Genomic DNA, 19974 nt, shown 5'->3' with positions numbered 1-19974 from the left:
CAACACTAATCACCAGTTTCCAGGCAATCCGAAACACGGTGCTTACATGGAATGAAAAGAAAAATTTACAAGGAATCTACATAAAAAAAAAAAAAAAAAAAAAAAAAGCTGCATTTAGCCTTTTTTCCCCCCTGTATATATAAAAAAGAAAAGAAAAAGTAGAACAACTGCAACCAGTTCCCCCTCCCAACCTCTACTCCAAGACATTGTTACCCTCTGAAAAAAAAATAATCATACAGAATACAGTACATCACGTTTTGTTTTACTTCACTTGAACTGCAAAACGAGGGGGCGGGGAACAGAAATAAGAATTTACCAAGTCTACACTGAATATGATTCTCTGTGGATCCACACAGAAATCAGAGGGAACAGTTAAACTGCATTTGTTTTGTAGTGGCGTCCATGACAGCTAAACGACGACTTCCCTGCCTGCCTAATTTCCACCAGTCCTCTTCGCCCCAGCAGGGAGGGCCAGGGAGGCAGATAAGGGCGTGGTCTTGCTTAATCATTCTTTTTCTCCCCCTCTGGTTTGTCTGTGATGGCAGCAGGAGCAGCATCTTCCGCTGCAGGAGCAGCATCTTCCGCTGCAGTGTTGTCCGGGACGTGGTCCACTCCGCTGGTGCCAAACTCGTTGACCCTGTTGGGATCAACCCGATAGATCCAGCGCTGGTAAAGGTAGATGAAGAACACCACGTCTGCAGAGAGGAAACTGAGGTTAGTCCAGTGAGAAACAAGTATAATTGAAATGCATTAATCCCCAATTAACCATTTCTCATTGAGTACAACCCCACTTAGGCCGGTTACACACTGCACGCGTCGCGCGAGCGTGGCGTTTCTGTTGCGTGTCAGCTGCGTGGATTTTTCTGTGTCCTACACACCAGAAGCGAGTCTGACGCAGCGCTGATCCTGCTGCTAGATACAGGGAGGGCTGATCTCGGGACATAGTGCCGACAGATTCAAACTGAAAAATGGGTAAGTGGGCTGTCTGTGTAGCTGTAAAGAGCCTATACAGCCTATCTGATGTTGGACCGTCACTCACGTTGTCATGGTAGCCTATCCTACTAACCTTTATATAGCCTATAGCCTACTGATTTGATTAAAGCAAGACAACATCGGCAGTATTGACTGCAAAATATGTTACAGAATATTTCGTTCTGTATGACCAGTGCAACATTTGAAAATATTTTCTCTGAAATTTTGTATTACATTTATATCTACATTGATGTCAAAACCTAGACTTTCAAAACATCAAGATGTCATTTATTAATATTCATTCGTGTCTAAATGACATATAAACATATTTTCCTATTCTATTTTGCCTGGAAACGCTTTCAACACGCTCGTGTCTCGCGTGAAAAATAGGTGTCGGTTCTATTTCTAGTCTCAGGCGCGTCTCGAGCCGCGCGTCTCACGCCGGCAGTGTGTAAGCTCTAACCTGTTAACATGGGAGCCGAAATATAAAACGGACACGCCACGCGGCTGACACGCCCGCGCGATGCAGGCCTAAGTATAGTGGTTAAACATAGTTTTTAAATCCAAATCAAACTTTAAACTTGGTCATGTAAAAAGGTTAGGTTAATGAGCAAGCTGCACTAATGTTGCGTTCGGGGGGGGAGGGGGAGTAATGGTAGGCATGGAAAATATTCCAATGTTTACAACTTTAGAGCGTTCACATCACACAAATCAAGATGGTTGTAGGTTTGTCTGTGTGAGGGTTAAAATTACAATTTACTGACAACATATCCATTTAATTTTGTTTTAAAATATGACTTTGGCGTCCACGTTTGTTTGGTTTTCAGGCAATTCTGTATTATGCACAGAGTTCGATGTATCAGAGCTTTCAGAAAGAAAGCCCAGAAAGGTATTACAATTTTCCCAGTCCTAATTAAAAATAGGAAACTAGAAATAACAGTAGCTCCAAAATAAACTTTTCACTAGCATATTAACAACGACAGACTGCACACTTCAGACCATGAAGTAAAAGAAAACCGTTACAACTGATTGCCTGTGAGCCTACTTAAAGTTCCCTGAGTGAGTCATCCACGCAGTTGTGTTTAGTACCAGTGCCACAATCTATGAATCCATGTTGATTAAATACAGTAGTGTGGTGGCCGGGTTGGATCAGTGGGTAGACCAGGCGCACATATATTTAGAGGTTTATGCCTTGAAGGGAGGGGTCCAAACAAGATGTTTCAGGTGATTATTTAACTTCCCCTGATCGTGGTTACTTTATAATAAATACAACATCTAGATCAGGGACAACGTACCATCTCTGAGGCATCCTATCCTGTACATCATGGGCATCTTGATGACGAAGGCAAACAGGTCATCAATAAAGGTGTTGAGAGCCTTGTAAGTGAGCATCCTCCATGGGAGGTGGGCCACAGACTTCATTTTGTAGTTGATGAATAGCTGTGGCGTCATTGTAATGAAACCTAAAAACAGAGATAGAAAGGAAGGCAGCATTTAGGAAATGTTAATTTTATACCAGAGGCAATAAATTACACAGCAGGCAATGTCACTGAAGTCTATTAATACACAGCACATTAGCAGAGGCTATTGGGAATTGGATATGCAACCATGATGCAAGTGTGAAAACATTAGCTGTATGCACATCCACTTAGAGACAGGATAATTAAGAGAGAATTATGATAATCAGCCGAATCTCTGGCCTCTATAGACAGATTTACATAAACAGGAACAAAACCTGTTGGACACAATGTGCCAGAGTTAAATCAATAATATGGTGAGAAAATAAACCTAAAAATAGTTCCAGGAAGAGAGTTAAAAATGAGTATTCAAGAGACAATGTTGAACTTTAGCCAATACTGTATTTTAGGTTTTAATCTTAAAGTAACTATATGTAACTTTTAAATGTTTCTGAAACTGTAATTTTTTGTCTGATGATCATAAATGACCTGTAACATCAAACAAGACTAACAGTGAAAAAAACGCTGCTTTTATATAGTTTTAATTAATGCATCACAATAAAAGTCCCTATAAAACAAAAAGGACACATAAGACAAAATGATAAGTAGTGGAGTATGTAAATGCTTCAGACATACTTACCAAAGGTTAGCAAGAATCCATAGAGCATGCTGAGTACCCATGAGTACCAGCCTTTGTGCTCTACGTACAATAAACTGTAGACCGCATAGCAGCCAAACAGAGGGTAGAGCAGCCATGACAGGTACTTGAAGGCCATCTGTTCACAGTACAAGAGAGGAACGTTTTTTTAAATCAGAAACAGTAATAAGACATTGACTTATAAAAGCAAACCAATTAATAATATTTCATACAACACATGCTTGTGATATTGTATTCATCCCAACAGAGAAGTGCGTTTGGGTATTTTGCCCTTCTCCACAATGAAACACTTAACAGTCTAGAGCTTAAGGAACTATCAGACATTCATAGAAGTGAGACAGAGTCCGTCATCAGTTATAAAATATATTGACCTCCAAATGTATTTTGGAAAGCAATGTCCTCTGAATGTGGCCTGTGTTAAGAGTGCTGCAGTTAAGTATTGGTTTAACTCACGTCGTCATAGATTTTGGTTGAAGACTGCACATATGTTGACTTGTCGTTGAATACCAATCTTGGCAACACCCCTGCGATTTTGTTCTCTCTGTCAAACTAGAGAAAGACAAAACGTAGGTGATTACTGGAATGTGGTAATAACAGCACAACAGGAAGAATACATATATGGACACAATAGGTTAGCAGTTGGATTAACAAAAAGGGAAAAATGGAAAAACATGCAAGACTTATTATCATCAAATGTAAATCAACAGGCTTCAAGGTCTCTTATGAAGCCAGTCCAGTAGAGGAGTCCGCTGGTTTCCATTCAAACCGAACATCATCTCAACTTATTCACTGGTTAACACATTTACTGGTAACTCCCAATGTTCTGGTTGAAGATTAATAAGTAAAAATAGGCCGCATTAGGCTGGTCTGAAATCTTAAGATTTTTTGAGGACAGGAGCCCACTGGCTCTAAGGATATATATTTTTGGAATTCCTACAGAGTTTAATTAAATACTGTTAAACAATATTGTGAATAAAAAATATAAAAGAAAAAAAAAAAATAAATAAAGTGTAGCCCTGACTTACTTTGACATCCATGACCTTGGTGATTTTCCACAGGTCAATAAGAAGGCCGATGAAGACGCTGACCTGCACCACAAAGTTAGTTTCGTTGTCCAGGATGTACAGCAGCACCACCAGAGACTGAAATACTCCAAATATGATGGAGCGCACTGAGAGGCCTTCGAGAGACTGTCTGCTGTTCCAGAACTGGATATCTGAGGAGGAGATGGTGGAGAGTTAAAGCTGAGGGGTAGGCTGACATTGTGAAATCCATTTTGTTGTTGTTGTTGTTGTTGTTGTTAAATCCTCAACCCAGACCGGCTGTTGCAATCTTACCATTCTTGAAGGCAAGAAACTCGAAGATGCTGTGCACAATGGAGACAACAATGGTGATTCCCAGCAGGTACGGGTTGGTCTCCAAAAGGGCCACCTATACAGAGAGGGCGTTTTTAATCTTAAAGTTACAACCTTTTTCCTATTTTTTTTTTTTTTTTTAACCTATTTTCACAGTATTACAAAGTGCTTTCAGTGTTTTTGGACAGCTGAGATTAAGTAAAGATGTAGTGTTACTTCATATGTCATACAAAGATAATTGGATAGAAAGTAGTATACTGCTCAGGAGTTAAAATGTCTGTTGTAAAGATGCACCTGCCTCATAGTAACTTTTTATATGAATAAAAGTTTCCATGTAAACCCCACAATGACACAGCACGTGTCTCATGTTTAATTATATATCAGTTATTTCTCCAATGTACCATAATATAAATATCTAAATAAGAGCCATTATTATTGCAACTAAACATACAGGAACCCAAACCTGCATCAAAAGGACCAAAAACACTTCCATCTCATCTATTAAAATTCCTGACCCTTGACGTCTTACCTTGACCGAGTCTTGGTCTTCATCGGACTGCTCGTAGGTGTCCTCGGGTAGGAAGTTCCACGGTGAACGTGCATTTTGGGCAGCGTACAGCTGCCAACGCCACAAGGACAGTGGGCAGTAGGCGAGGCGCAGTGGGAGTGTTTTCAGGGTATCATTGATGGGATAGTAGTCCTTTTGAAGGTTCCAGTAGTCATTGAAGTACACGATGGGATAGTAGTCGCCACTTACTGCATCAAACTTAACATCTAGTGATAGAAGAGTGGAAATGTCAAAGATGGTTTGACACAAAAAGAACTAAGAAAAACAGGCCTTTTAAAATGTACAGCCCCATTTATGGGCAGTTAATAGCAAAGAATTGAGCGGGAGGAACTTACGTTGGTCTAGAGGAGGAGGTACAGAGCCTTTGACCCAGGCGGTGTGGTCATCCACCATGTTGATGGTGAGGTTGGGGTGCCAATGAGAGATGATCTCCACCGGGCCGTGGCTCTCCGCTCGCTGTGAGGAAACATTTGATTTGACAAGTCAGTGGTGAGCTGCAACACCAAATGCAAAAAGCAGTTTGTCTCAGCTGTTCTAACAACCATTATTTCTATTGATGATTAGTCTTGCATTGCCAGATTTATCTCCACAGCGCTGTGGAGTGAGGTCTGGATCTACCACACATACATTCCAGGATAAGAGTTTGAATTTGCTCACTAGTGTTATCGCCGTGTGTATTTTGTCCATAGCAACGGTCCCAAAACGTCCCAGTTAGATAGTAAATGTCGTAAACATGTAAATCTTTACACTCATTCCCCGAAAGAACCAAGCAGTCCTGCCTTGTTGCGCGATCCAAATTTTCTTCAAAAGCTTGCCATTTTCAGCGTGTAGCTTGTAGGGTTGCCACCTCTTAGTCGATTAGTCGACTAATCGGTCGTTTTGGTCTTAGTCGATTAAGATTTCTTTAGTCGATTAGTCATTTTTTATGCTTATTCATGCTTAATTACTCATTTCCAAGAAACGTCTGAGCACATTTATGGTAAACACAAGATTTAAAGTGGTGCTTTTGCAGGATTAATTGTGGAGAAACTCAGTTTTACAGATGGTTAATTAACTACATTTATATTGTGCTTTTCTAGTCTTAACCACCTCTCAAAGTGCACAGCTCTGTCAATTAAATCAACTAATCGATTAGTCGACAAAATGGTATAAGTGTTAGTTGACTAAGAATTTCTTTAGTCGAGGACAGCCCTAATAGCTTGCTAGTTCAAAGTTTGTTGTCGTTTCCCGAAGCGAGTTTGAAAACGGCTTGCTGCCAGCAAATCACTCCGCCCATGTACTATTCTTCCGCCTGAGAATATAGTTCCCGGTTTGTTTACGGTTAGAAGATGGCTGTGTATGTTACGTTGTTTTTTGTACAAGCGACTCTACAAATCACAACATGTAAATAGGAAAATGTTAGCGTTATTTTGTCACTTATTCGGAGCAGTAGGATTACTGGAACCATTCACCTGCATGTTCTGTGCTGGCCTGATGCCGCTGGAACCTTCAGACAGCCTTACAACATGCACAGAGATGAGAAGGGTATGTATTGACTTGTCTAACTCTGGGGGTTACGGTGAATAAGCTAAATTCCCAATAAGTCGGCGTGCTCCTTTGAAGAAGTGTAATCAGGGAATCAGGACAGTCAACATTACATGTAGTTACACAATCTTGCTGCTATCTTGTCTTTCCTGTCCTGCCTGTTTGTTTGTGTCACTTGTGCTATGCCTATGAGGTTGTTGGACTGACAGTGTGGCTTGTGTGTGTATATGTGTGTTGGTGTTGACCAACTGTTTTTGTTTATATGCTTGATCATTTCTTTACATTTATAGTCAATTTTACTTGTATTGGACTAAATGTCTATGTACTATTATAATCCTTTTATCTTTTTAGGTGCGACATTGTACGATCTGTCCAGGGACAGCAGATGTGAAATAGCCTTTTGGCTAATTCTGGCACACTGTACATTTTTTATGTATTATTAGTGTGCATTGTCCCTGTTAAATAAACCTGAAATAAATAAAAAATGGTTTGGCATTTCTTTACTGTAATTTCTTCTTACTCAAGAGCTGACATATATATATATACACAGAGAAATATCTTCAATAATTTCTGTGATATACTGGCCTGGCCAACTCATCGGTCTAGCTCTACAGGGTACAAAATTAGTAACTTATAAATAAAACAAAATGTATCAACCTTGATTATTTCAGGATCTACTTCCGTCTCTCCTGTTAGTAGATTCTTGGTCTTCATAAACTTTCTTCGCTTGAATTTATTCAGCACTGAAAGAATAAACAAATAAGAGGTTAACACTTAAACATTCTCAAATATATTATTACAACTTTTGTTTATAGTTTACAATCTGTGTGTTTCACATGTGCTTACTTCGTGTTGTATGAACTGTTGCCAGTCTGCGATACTGCCCCTTGCGTTTGGGGTCTGGGTGGAATCCAGTTTTAGTGAAGTAGACGTGCATGTAAAGGGAACCGTTGTGCTGCACTTTCTGGAAGCGCACACCAAACAGGAAGAAGTATTAGAGTTTCAGACAAACACATCTACATTCCAAATTTGTCAAGTTCATTACTAACTCCTCTTTCCTGTGCTTCACAGTCATCTACCCAATTTCCTGAAATACCTGTTCCCTCTCACCATCCGTCTGCTGTCTGTCACCTCTCTCTCCAGCTGCATCTATCTCACATTGCACCTCCCCTTTATCCTCAGTAATTCTCACCTCTGGGATGTCCAACTCCTTATACTGCTCGTAACAGCCGTCCCCGCTCTCCCCGACGGTCCAGTCTCCATAGACCAGGTCCCTCTGGAACCAAAACAGGGCTTCTGTGTTGTTGAAGTCGGAGAACACCTCCTCCTGGGACAAGTACACGTACAGGTCCTGCAAGCATGGTGAGAAAATAAAAAGGTGTTTATGATATTACAGAGTCGGGGGGAGAGCAAGCGAGTTAGTGTGAAAGGGAGAGATATTGATTCGCTGTCAGAATGCTTAAGGGGAAAACAGTGTGAGGGGTGTTTAAGAATGAACATCTTCAATTATTTATAAATTAAAAAAATAAAAAAAATAATTAAAAAAACAGCTGGCCATGCAGCTGAGGGTACCATGAGGGTGTCCTTGGGGAACAGGTTCCTGCTGGGTACTCTGGGGGCCCCGGCTGGCGTGTTGGGGTCTGGCGTGGACGGCCCTCGACGGAACCAGCTACTAATCGCCCAGATTATGAAGATTCTGGAGAACAAGTGAAACAGTGGCGGAGGAAAAGAAAATTTAGTAAATAAGGAATTAAGATTAAAAGATAAGAGGGAAAAACAGATAAAGAACGATGACGAAATATAAAAAGGATGAGAGCAACAGAGGTGATGGGTTATATTTAATAATCCAACTCATCACCCCTACATAATACCAATTTATTTGTAAATTGACAAATACTGGGTACATCTGTACATTTCTGTGACTCCGTATTTTCTTTTTTTTCTGAAGAGCTACTACAGGAGAATGAAACCACAAGGAGGCTAATCTGATCAAGCTGTATCCACTCAAACTGCCTTACAGTATATTCCTACTTCACTCAGAGAGATGCTTTTTCTTGCATCATAAATCAGTAAGGTCAAAAGATTTTTTATCAGTCCAATTTACAATATCTTATATAATAAGTTAGACTGATACAAATGGAAAAAAAAAAAAAAGTCAGTTCTTGATATTTTAAAACATTAGAAATATAAAGGGCAGATACACAGGCAACATAGACTCAACTCTGCACAAATATCTGGAGCAGATTGCATTTCAGCTGAGCTGTGGCTCTGCACACAGTGTTCATTTGGATTTTGACACCACCATAATATATCCCATCATGTATTTAGTTAATTATTACATCCCTTGTATCAGAATAAGCTTTTATCTGTGGGCTTGCTCTCAGCTGGTAAAGAGAAGGCAAGCCTGCCAGATTAAAAGACAAAAAGAAAAACTCACCTGAAGAGAACTCCTTTAATGACCTGCCATGCATTAGGTGCTGGTTGCTGTTGCTGCTGCAGAGGCTGTGCATTTTCAGCTGTCTGCACAGCCTCGCCATCTGTTGTTGCAGCAGTCCCATTGCTACTCACCTACAACCATACAAAACACACAGTCAGTGTAGTCAAAGGAAGTCACAATGATGGTGCAGCAATGGCATCATATGATGAAGTATGTAATCAAACAAGAACAGCTTCTCACTGGCAGTAAAAAAGGAACTGACTCATGTTTAGGGCTGCAACCAACGCTTATTTTCATTCATTATTTTCTCGATTAATCGATTCGTTTGGATGATAAATAGCGAAAAATGTAGATGAGTTTTTTCTAAAGCCCAAGATGATGCCCTTAAATGTCTTGTTTTGCCCACAACTCAAAGCTTTTGAGTTTATTGTTACAGAGGACTGAAGAAACCAGAAAATATTCACATTTAAGAAACTGGAATTTTACTTTTTCCTCAAACCAATTTTCAAAATAGTTGGCAATTAATTTAATAGTTGACAACTAAATTGATTAATCTTTGCAGCTCTACTCATGTTTAGGGTTGCAAAATTCTGGGAATTTTCAAAGTTGGAAACATTCCATGGGAATTAACAGGAATAAACTGAATATTTTTAATATTGCTTGTTATAATACTGTTAGTCTAACAGGGAACTTAAATGTAGTTGAAAAAAAAAAAACTTCTTGCAGCACAATCTTTGTTAAAACAACCTGATTTAATGCACCTTCAGTTGAATGTTCTCTCTATATTCATCAATGACATGCACGCACGCAGTAATCATCATAGGCTACTACATACTGGCCAACATTTAGTTTTTAATACATAACCCATTGCTATTAATATGTGTTAATTGTATAGTCCACTTATTGTTGATAGGCTGGAAACAATAGACAATGCTGATGGTTAGCTTAGCACGCATAGAACCATAACCATTGTAAATCAAAGGCAACAAGTTAGCTACCTTCATATGTTAAGCTAAAGGTCAATGGTTTGGGCTAGTACTTAGCCTACTGCAGGGCTATTGAGGCCACACCCACTGCACAGACCATTTCAAGAATCCAACATTCTACAGCTGATTAGAAGCACTTTTCTGGTGAGGGCTGAGCGTTACTGCGCAGCTGCAAACTGAGCTTGACGACGTAGCAATTAAACTTAACAGATAATGTAAGTCGAAACTGCCTGCGAGCTTCTCCTGACTATGCGGTAATTCCTCTACTATGCGACAGTAAGTCACGTGGTTATGACACAATCGTTAGCCTATTTTTACAAAAAAACATCTACTACAGGGCCATAACGTGAGATACAAGGTAATAGAGCCTTTTATACATTGTCGTGTTTCTTTAGAAATAAACAATGGACAAATAAGAGTCTTTAAACGCTTCAGATGTAAAGTTATTCGCTGTCAAAGTGATGTCAAAACAAATGGTAGTCAATGGAATGCCAACGGCGGGTGAGTGCTTGTTAGCATCAAAATAGCGCCATAGGAGGTACGGGTTGTGGAGAGAGGTGTCACTGCCCGATGTGAGTGCCGATGTGAGTTGCGCATGCTCAGATTTAAACGGTTTACGGCATAACGTGTCATACCCAATGTTAGCCGAGTCAGACCGGCTTTGGTCGAGTGCAGATGCGAGTTGTGCATGCTCAGATTTAACGTTAGCTCTAAACGCCATTCAAGTGACAGCCTTTGTTGTGTTTGACTGCTAACTTGTAGCCAACAGTCATTTCAAAAACGTTTTAGCTATCTATGATTGTTTGATTGCTAACATTAGCTCAAAACGCTGTTAACATCTAGTAGGCTACTTGATTGCTAACATTAGCTCAAAACGCCGTTAGCGTCTAGTAGGCTACTTGATTGCTAACGTTAGCTCAAAACGCCGTTAGCATCTAGTAGGCTACTTGATTGCTAACGTTAGCTCAAAACACCGTTAGCATCTTGTAGGCTACTTGTCGCAAAGTGACGCATGCGCAACTCACATCTGCACTCGACATACATTGGGTAGTGACAGAGGCTTATGCTGCGTTCCATTTACCTTGGACTCGGAAGCCGGAGCTGGGAATGACGTCATACCTGAGTTGAATGCGTTCCATTTAAAAGTCGGATTTTCATTGTTTTCATTAGCTCTAGCCTGGTTAGCTATTGTTAGCAATACCAGTTGATAATGCATTACGCCGTTTTTTGTGCATGCAAACAGCATAACAACATGTCCACAGATAGAAGTTGAACATGCCTGTGTGAACGACTTATTTAGTGACAAAAATAAGACAGAAGTGCTTATAACTTTATGTTACTGCAGCTTTCACAACTGTTGATACAGGGGTTGGCCATGTTGGATTTTGAACACTGGCTACTGTGAGGTTGTCCGAGTTCCGAGCTCGGAAATCTGAGGTCAGGGGGCGTGTTTCCGACTTTGACCTCGGAAAATCAGATTCTGAGGTAAATGGAACGCAGCATTACCCATATGCACCAAACAAGAGTTTGGTGTATTCGGACTTCTTGGAGATCTTGACTGGAGTTCTGCATGGGGCTCCAGTGGGGGGAATCCATTGTTCTGCTGGGGGACTTCAACGCGCACGTGGGCAATGATGGAGACACCTGGGGAGGCGTAATTGGGAGGAACGGCCTCCCTGATCTAAACCAGAGTGGTTGTTTGTTGTTGGACTTCTGTGCTAGTCATGGATTGTCTATAACAAACACCATGTTCGAACATAGGGATGCTCATAAGTGTACGTGGTACCAGAGCACCCTAGGCCAAAGATCAATGACCGATTTTATAATCGTTTCATGAGGCCGTATGTTTTGGACACTCGGGTGAAGAGAGGGGCGGAGCTGTCAACTGATTACCATCTGGTGGTGGGTTGGGTCAGGGGGTGGGGGAAGACTCTGGACAGACCTGGTAAGCCCAAACGGGTAGTGCGGGTAAATTGGGAACGTCTGGACGAGGCCCCTGTCCGACCGACTTTCAACTCACACCTCCGGCGGAGCTTTTTGTGCATCCCTGTGGAGGCTGGGGGCATTGAACCCGAGTGGACAATGTTCAAAGTTTCCCTTGCTGAAGCTGCGGCGAGGAGCTGTGGTCTTAGGGTCTTAGGTGCCTCAAGGGGCGGTAACCCACAAACACCGTGGTGGTCAGGGAAGCCGTCCGACTGAAGGAGGAGTCTTTCCGGGATATGTTATCCCAGAGGACTCCGGAGGCGGTTGCAGGGTACCGAAGGGCTGCAGCCTCTGCCGTGAAAGAGGCAAAGCAGCGGGTGTGGGAGAAGTTTGGAGAAGACATGGAGAAGGACTTTTGGTCGGCACCAAGGTGCTTCTGGAAAACTGTTTGCCACCTCAGGAGGGGGAAGCGGGGAACCATCCAAGCTGTGTACAGTAAGGATGGGACACTGTTGACCTCAACTGAGTAGGTAATAGGGCGGTGGAAGGAGCACTTTGATGAACTCCTGAATCCGACTAATATTAGAGGCAGAGCTGGAGGACGATTGGGGATCATTGTCAATTTCCCAGGTGGAAGTCACTGATGTAGTCAAACAACTCCACAGTGGCAAAGCCCCGGGGATTGATGAGATCCGTCCAGAAATGCTCAAGGCTCTGGGTGTGGAGGGGCTGTCCTGGTTGACACGCCTCTTCAACATTGCGTGGAAGTCTGGGACGGTGCCAAAGGAGTGGCAGACTGGGGTGGTGGTTCCCCTTTTTAAAAAGGGGGACCAGAGGGTGTGTGCCAATTACAGGGGTATCACACTTCTCAGCCTCCCTGGTAAAGTCTACTCCAAGGTGCTGGAAAGGAGGGTTCGGCCGACAGTCGAACCTCGGGTTGAGGAGGAACAATGCGGATTCCGTCCTGGTCATGGAACAACGGACCGGCTCTTCACTCTCGCAAGGATCCTGGAGGGAGCCTGGGAGTATGCCCAACCGGTCTACATGTGTTTTGTGGATTTGGAGAAGGCGTATGACCGGGTCCCCCGGGAGATACTGTGGGAGGTGCTGCGGGAGTATGGGGTGAGGGGGTCTCTACTCAGGGCCATCCAATCTCTGTACGACCAAAGTGAGAACTGTGTCCGGGTTCTCGGCAGTAAGTCGGACTCGTTTCAGGTGAGGGTTGGCCTCCCCAAGGCCTGCGCTTTGTCACCAATCCTGTTTGTAACATTTATGGACAGGATATCGAGGCGTAGTCGGGGTGGGGAGGGGTTGCGGTTTGGTGGGCTGGGGATCTCATCGCTGCTCTTTGCAGATGATGTGGTCCTGATGGCATCATCGGCCTGCGACCTTCAGCACTCACTGGATCGGTGCGCAACCGAGTGTGAAGCAGTTGGGATGAGGATCAGCACCTCTAAATCTGAGGCCATGGTTCTCAGCAGGAAACCGATGGAATGCCTTCTCCAGGTAGGGAATGAGTCCTTACCCCAAGTGAAGGAGTTCAAGTACCTTGGGGTTTTGTTCGCGAGTGAGGGGACAATGGAGCGGGAGATTGGTCGGAGAATTGGTGCAGCGGGTGCGGTATTACATTCAATCTATCGCACCGTTGTGACGAAAAGAGAGCTGAGCCAGAAGGCAAAGCTCTCGATCTACCGGTCAGTTTTCGTTCCTACCCTCACCTATGGTCATGACCGAAAGAACGAGATCCAGGGTACAAGCGGCTGAAATGGGTTTCCTCAGGAGGGTGGCTGGTGTCTCCCTTAGAGATAGGGTGAGAAGCTCAGTCATCCGTGAGGAGCTCGGAGTAGAGCCGCTGCTCCTTCGCGTCAAAAGGAGCCAGTTGAGGTGGTTCGGGCATCTGGTAAGGATGCCCCCTGGGCGCCTCCCTAGGGAGGTGTTCCAGGCACGTCCAGCTGGGAGGAGGCCTCGGGGAAGACCCAGGACTAGGTGGAGGGATTATATCTCCAACCTGGCCTGGGAACGCCTCGGGACCAGTCGGAGCTGGTTAATGTTGCTCGGGAAAGGGAAGTTTGGGGTCCCCTGCTGGAGCTGCTCCCCCCGCGACCCGATACCAGATAAGTGGACGAAGATGGATGGATGGACCAATTGTCAACCCTATATAGCCACAATATCAAGGTATTAGGACAAGAATATGGAGATATCTGATTCTCCATATCGCCCAGCCCTACTTTTATATTTATAGAAATATATATTTTTTACATTTATTTAGTTACAATTACAAATTCCAGGACATATAAAGATGACATACGAGGGGCGCCCAAGCGGAGACACTTCATTTCTAAAAACACTGTAGCAACCATGACCTCCTGACCTAATAAAGCTTTTGTATCAAGTATGAGCATGCATATTAGCATACTTAAAATCAGTAAAATCTGTCATTAGTTTGCTTTAGTGTGTCCATGTCACCCCCCCAAACAAGGCCACATTCTATTCAAGTGACACAATGCACAAGCGCATGCCAAGTCATGAGACTCATTCACTATCTAAACATCTAATCTCCCCCCATTGTCACCAACACAAAGGACACCCGAGGCTGGCCTCTAGAAACAAACACTTGAGGCTAAAATGTTTTCCGCTCAGCACCTTATTAAGGTGCCAAGAAGGCAAAGAAATTACTGTGAACATTGGAAATGTTGAAGTTCGTGATAGACCAGTGGCAAAGGCACCATCAAACACTGAATTTAAAGGCCATGAATTGGCTCAAAATAGAGCTTTTCATCCTCGCTGCCATGTCCTGTTGTGTTAAATAGAAGCAATTCTATTATCAGAGACGTGGTTCGGTCTCCTGGAGGGATCAACGTAATAACCGCTTCACAGACTGATCACCAACATGCTCAAGATAAACAGGGTTATCAGTTCAAGATCAAGATAATAATTTACAATATGCACACACTGAACAAGGATTAACAAGTAACAGATGGTGCAGATTTACACACACTGAACAAGGATTAACAATTAACGGATGGTGCAGAGGTGCAGAGTAAATGCTTCACACTGGATGTGTGTGTGTGTCTGACAGAAGGAGGGCCAATACATCAAATAAGTCTTTCACAGATGACGAGATTGTTCTGGAAATGTTTATTACACATGGCGACAGTATCTCCTACAGGAGGAAGCAATTTAATATGCAATATTAGGCATATAAATAAGGACATAAAAAGGTCTCTGTGTTGAATGTGTGTCACTTGCTAATGGCCGAACAGCCTTTCCTTCTGTGCTACATTGCATATTTGCCAACATTAAAGATGATGTCAGGGCTGTCCTCGACTAAAGAAATTCTTAGTTGACTAACACTTGTACCTGCAAAAGCACTACTTTAAATCTTGTGTTTACCACAGATGTGCTGAGAAGTTTTTTTCATTCTAAGTTATTCAGCATGAAGAAGGATATATAAAAAAGTGACTGACTAAAGAAATCTTAAATTGCCTAAGACCAAAACAACTGATTAGTCGACTAATTGACTAAGAGGGGGCAGCCCTACTTGCATTACCATAATTTAGGACATGGAAAAATCAAATGGATGTTTATTTTAAACACGAAAATGTTAATTTCATCATAGCCTAAGCCTACACCAATAACCTGCAAAAATATTAAATAAAAACTCTGAAAACAGTAGCCACTTATTGTTTCCCCTAGATTAATACCACAGACGTTTCTCTCAGCTGAAGTCATTCACCAGCAGAGGTGGGCCTCAAGAGCAACATAACTGCCTCATCAAAAACTAATAGCACATATCCTGACCGAGCTATTTCATTACCAAAAAGAGACACTGAGCGCATGTTGTACCCTTGCCCTAGTTTCTGCCACTAATGTATTACAATTAGATTTGAATCACAGAGCTAGGCATCCGTTATCCCTAGTGATCTGTGCAAAACCCCAAAAAATTGTTTAGCAACATTTAAGTGTTAAGGCATTTCCCCACATCCTACATGAAATATGTTGTATACTGTTTCTGAAGTTGCTTTTACTATTGTTTTATCCAGATGGCTGAATCTGGAAAATACCTTAAAAAAATAAAAAAATGGTAGGTAGGTAGGTATGTGTGTATATATATATATATATATATATATATATATATATATATATATATATATATATATATATATATATATAATATATATATATATATATATATATATTGTTTAACCCAAAACAAGGGTTAATACAGCACCTTAGTGCTTGTTTGTACAGCATCTGGGTCAGTTTAAACTGTGTTTAAATGTGCTCTAGAAATAAACTTTACTTACAAGAGACAGGGTTTAGAGAACAATTCTCAACAAAGTAAACGGAAGTACATAACACTTGTGTTGTCCTTCGGGTCCCAGTGACCCGAAGGACAACACAAGGGTAACAACCTTCTGGGTTTTTCTGCAATTCTCAGAGATTTATCTTTGCTCAGCTCTGAGACTTCAATGTGATAATGACATGGGAGGCGTGAACTGAAAGAATAACGTTACCCTAGATTTAAAACCGAAACCATGAAAATAAATCAAAATTAAAGTTAACGTTATAGCTAGTAGGGCAGTGCAATTAATCTAATTTTGATCGAGATTATGTTTTGCAAGTAAACTCTTATTTTGTTTTGTGTTCTGAATGGACAGAAAACAAGATGAAACGGGAGAATTAAGGGAAATTTCACAGTTGAAGGGGTTTTCACGGTTGATTAAGTTCAATAAATGAAACATCTTTTCAAAAGTTAATGAGTAAATTGTGTTAAATATTCATGCTTTCAATATTGACCAAAATATTTGGGATTATTATTTTTTCCATTATCAATCTGCCCTAGAACCTAGTCCTGAAAGATGAATTGATCAATCGTCAGTTGAAGGCCAAAAACATTGGTCCGTCTTGGTTTTTAATAGTAAAGATACCAAATATTTGCCATTTTCTACAGCATTACAATCTGCTTGTTTGATCTTATCAATATTGTATCACTAGTAAGGTTTGTGTTTGTTTGACCAAAGACAGACTTTGAATTAAGCACAAGGGAGACCAGTGGTTTGCCTCTGGAAAGTGACCTCTGGTAACATCAGTCTGTCCGGAAGTAATTGCTAGTTTGCTAGATTAACGTTAATTACGTCCCAATAGCTGATATAACAATTTAGGAGAGCATTTCCCTGGGTTAACCAGATTTGACGATGTCTAACGTTACACCTGATTCATCTCGCTTGTCAATGTTAAGTTACCAAGATGAGCTGCCAGATAAAGCTTTGTCGTGACGCGTAGCTACATAATGTACATTTTGCCCGAAGTTTTCCCTGTATTGACTGTAAATAAAAAGGCAGGTGACATGGTTTAACAGTGAAGACGTGTGTGTGTGAGCAGATTCAGACCGGCCTGGATACTGAAGCCCAGCTGCGTTTTTCAGGTTCAGGCCTTGTGATAGCTGACTGCTGACACACTGCAGCCGACACACACATAGTCAACTAATTATCTTGTCCCTTTGGTTTTAATTGTAGGTCTTCAGGTGAGATTTCACCACGAACACCGCTCTCTCAGACAGGATTTCTCAGCACATGATCGTTAACGGCAGGAGGGGGTCGTTTTTAAAACCAACCGGCACTGACAACGTCACTGAGGCTCGTGTAACGATCGACAACACGTTTAAATGTTAACGGCCACACATTCAAGGCTCAAACAAATAAAACTGTCCCTTTTTCCAGGACCTAGAAAGTATATAAGATTATAAGAGTGTCATTCATTTTTACCTCGCCGTTGCTCTCGATAGCTTTAGCTGCTGCGCTCTCCTGCGTCGCCATCTTTCCTTGTCTCTATCGCGCACACACCACACTGCTGCCTGGGAAACTGCGCTCCGTCTCGCGAGAGGACAGTTTGTAGCGTCATTGCAATGACGTGCGTTTTCAGGGGAGTGATGTAAGTGATTATTTATTTTTTTAACCTTTATTTCTTAAAAAAAGACAACTTACATTTTCAAGGGAGTTCACTAGTAAACACATTTCAAGAAATGGGCCCTTGGTGTTTCTCTATAAAAATACCTTACAAGTACAGAACATGTACAAGAACAAATAAGAAAATTAAAATGAAATTAAAAAATATATATTTTAAATGAATGTCAACGTTTAGGGAGGGATAAAGATCTATAAAAACTCTTAACACAGTGCAAGCTGTTATTGATTAATATTATTACAGCCAAATTCCATATCTATAAATGTAAATTCACAGGGAAGAAACAATGCTTTCTTGCCTTTAGCAATGAGTTCAAACAATAAATTCAATTAATTCACACTCCTCTAAACAAAAAGCTATTAAAACTGTAAGAGCTTGTACTGCTGATGAATATTGTAAGATGCTTTTTGTGACAGGGCTGATGAAATGGCATTAAACATTGTGATTGGTCATGCACTTTCGGATGTGCAACTTAATAAAATTAAGTATTTTTATTTGATGCTGCTGGGAGGAAAATGCAAATATGCTGCTTTTCAGAGGCTAATAATGCATATAACGTGCGTACGTATACCCTCAACCTCACCTCTACATCAACAAATTACAACATTAAATGCTGCCTATGTTCATTTATCAGTAGTATTAATCTATCAAGATCACACTCAGAAAAGGGCCATTCTGCATGAGTAGTTTAACTTTTGATATTTGAAGTATACTTTGCTGATGATGCTTTTGAATGAATATTCTGCATACTGTATGTATTCACTAACAGCCCCCTGTACAGTTGTCATGAATGCAATGTGTCCAGGCACTGTTTTTTTATTTTTTTTTAAAAAAGAAGGCATTCAAACTTGTTCTCATTGATTTCTTAGAAAAAAATAAGGATTTTTTTCCCTTCAAGATGTTTTGCATGCTTGCACTAAACATTGATGGCATAATGATTCTTTATTAGTCAAGGCAGTTTTATAGATATAGGCCCAAATTACAAAACACACATTTGCCTCAGAGGTCATGACAATCTGTAAAACACAAAATGACTATTGTAAATCCAAACATGTATTATTTTAAAGTGTTAGTTTCAGGCCGAGAGCAACAGGTCTGTCATTTTCATTTTCTCGATTAATTCAGTGTGCCGATGTGCTGCAATAGCAGCAATCGGCACAATGGCTATTGTTTCTCATACTTATTATTATTATTATTATTATTATTAATATTATTCTGCCTGTTTTTTGTCCCACTAAGGCTCACGAAGCGTTGCCAACACGCGTACACACAACATCATCACGTGGGTAACGCTCGGGAATGGTGTGCTATGTGTTTTCTAAGAGATTTGCCGCACGGTTTTCACGAAATCGGCAAAAAAACGCGCAAAATTGTCCCATAGACTTGAATGGGAAATCGTCGGGAAATCGCTTAACATCGCTCAAAACAAGCCGTCTTTGGGACCATGCTGTATCGCCATACTTTAATGTAGAAAAAAAATAAAAAGTTTAAACCGAAGACAAGGCCTTTATTGGGCTGAATGGGCATTTGGATATCAAGCACGGTTTCTACGAAATCACAGTTTACGTATCGTCGTCTTTTCAGACCGTTTCAGATTTTCCCATGTGTGTGTATGGGGCCGGAATCTTGAGAGTTAGAGTGGGAGTCAGAGTGGGGAGCTGAAGTACGATTCTTAGAAATTTTTCCAAACAAATTGCTCTCTCTCCTACAATTTTCACTCTTCATACATCATAGTTGGTCAAAATGTAGGAAATCTTGTGGCGGTCGCAGACATGTGACTATGGAATCTAGCGGATGTAGACCTTTTGCTATGGACACACCAACTACCGATAGAAACACTGGAGCTGCAATGCGATTCACTGAAAGTTTTTTCCAAACAAAATGTTCTCTACCGTACAGTTTTCACTCAACATGCATCATAGTTGGTTAAAATGTAGAAAATCTTGTCCCGGTCGAAGACATGTGACTATGGAATCCATCGGACCTTTACTTTTTGTTATTTTCAAAACAACTGCCGATAGAAACTCTAAAAAAAATGAAGCTGCAGTACTTCTTCAGACCGGCTGAAATTTTCCAATGTGTTTGTATGGGGAGAGAATGCTGAGAGCTAGGGTGAAACTGCATTAT

At 41.3% G+C, this 19974-nt stretch overlaps 1 protein-coding gene across 1 annotated transcript; it reads right to left on the bottom strand.

The window, feature by feature from the left end:
* Nucleotides 1-241: 241 nt before the first annotated feature.
* On the bottom strand, nt 242-17770 carry clptm1 (CLPTM1 regulator of GABA type A receptor forward trafficking). The gene is made up of 14 exons (XM_028571899.1): nt 17649-17770; nt 8972-9102; nt 8107-8230; nt 7727-7885; nt 7381-7498; nt 7192-7277; nt 5346-5466; nt 4972-5216; nt 4425-4518; nt 4113-4303; nt 3541-3636; nt 3070-3205; nt 2268-2435; nt 242-695 (listed from the first exon to the last, which is right to left on the bottom strand). The coding sequence occupies exons 1-14, from the start codon at nt 17697-17699 to the stop codon at nt 502-504; spliced, it is 1914 nt and encodes a 637-aa protein (XP_028427700.1). The 5' UTR covers nt 17700-17770; the 3' UTR covers nt 242-501.
* Nucleotides 17771-19974: the final 2204 nt, after the last annotated feature.

The sequence above is a fragment of the Perca flavescens genome, chromosome 3 (assembly GCF_004354835.1).
Source record: "Perca flavescens isolate YP-PL-M2 chromosome 3, PFLA_1.0, whole genome shotgun sequence".
NCBI lineage: Eukaryota > Metazoa > Chordata > Actinopteri > Perciformes > Percidae > Perca > Perca flavescens.
The sequence above is the reverse complement of the archived record's forward strand: the minus strand, read 5'-3'. Positions and strand labels throughout refer to the sequence as shown.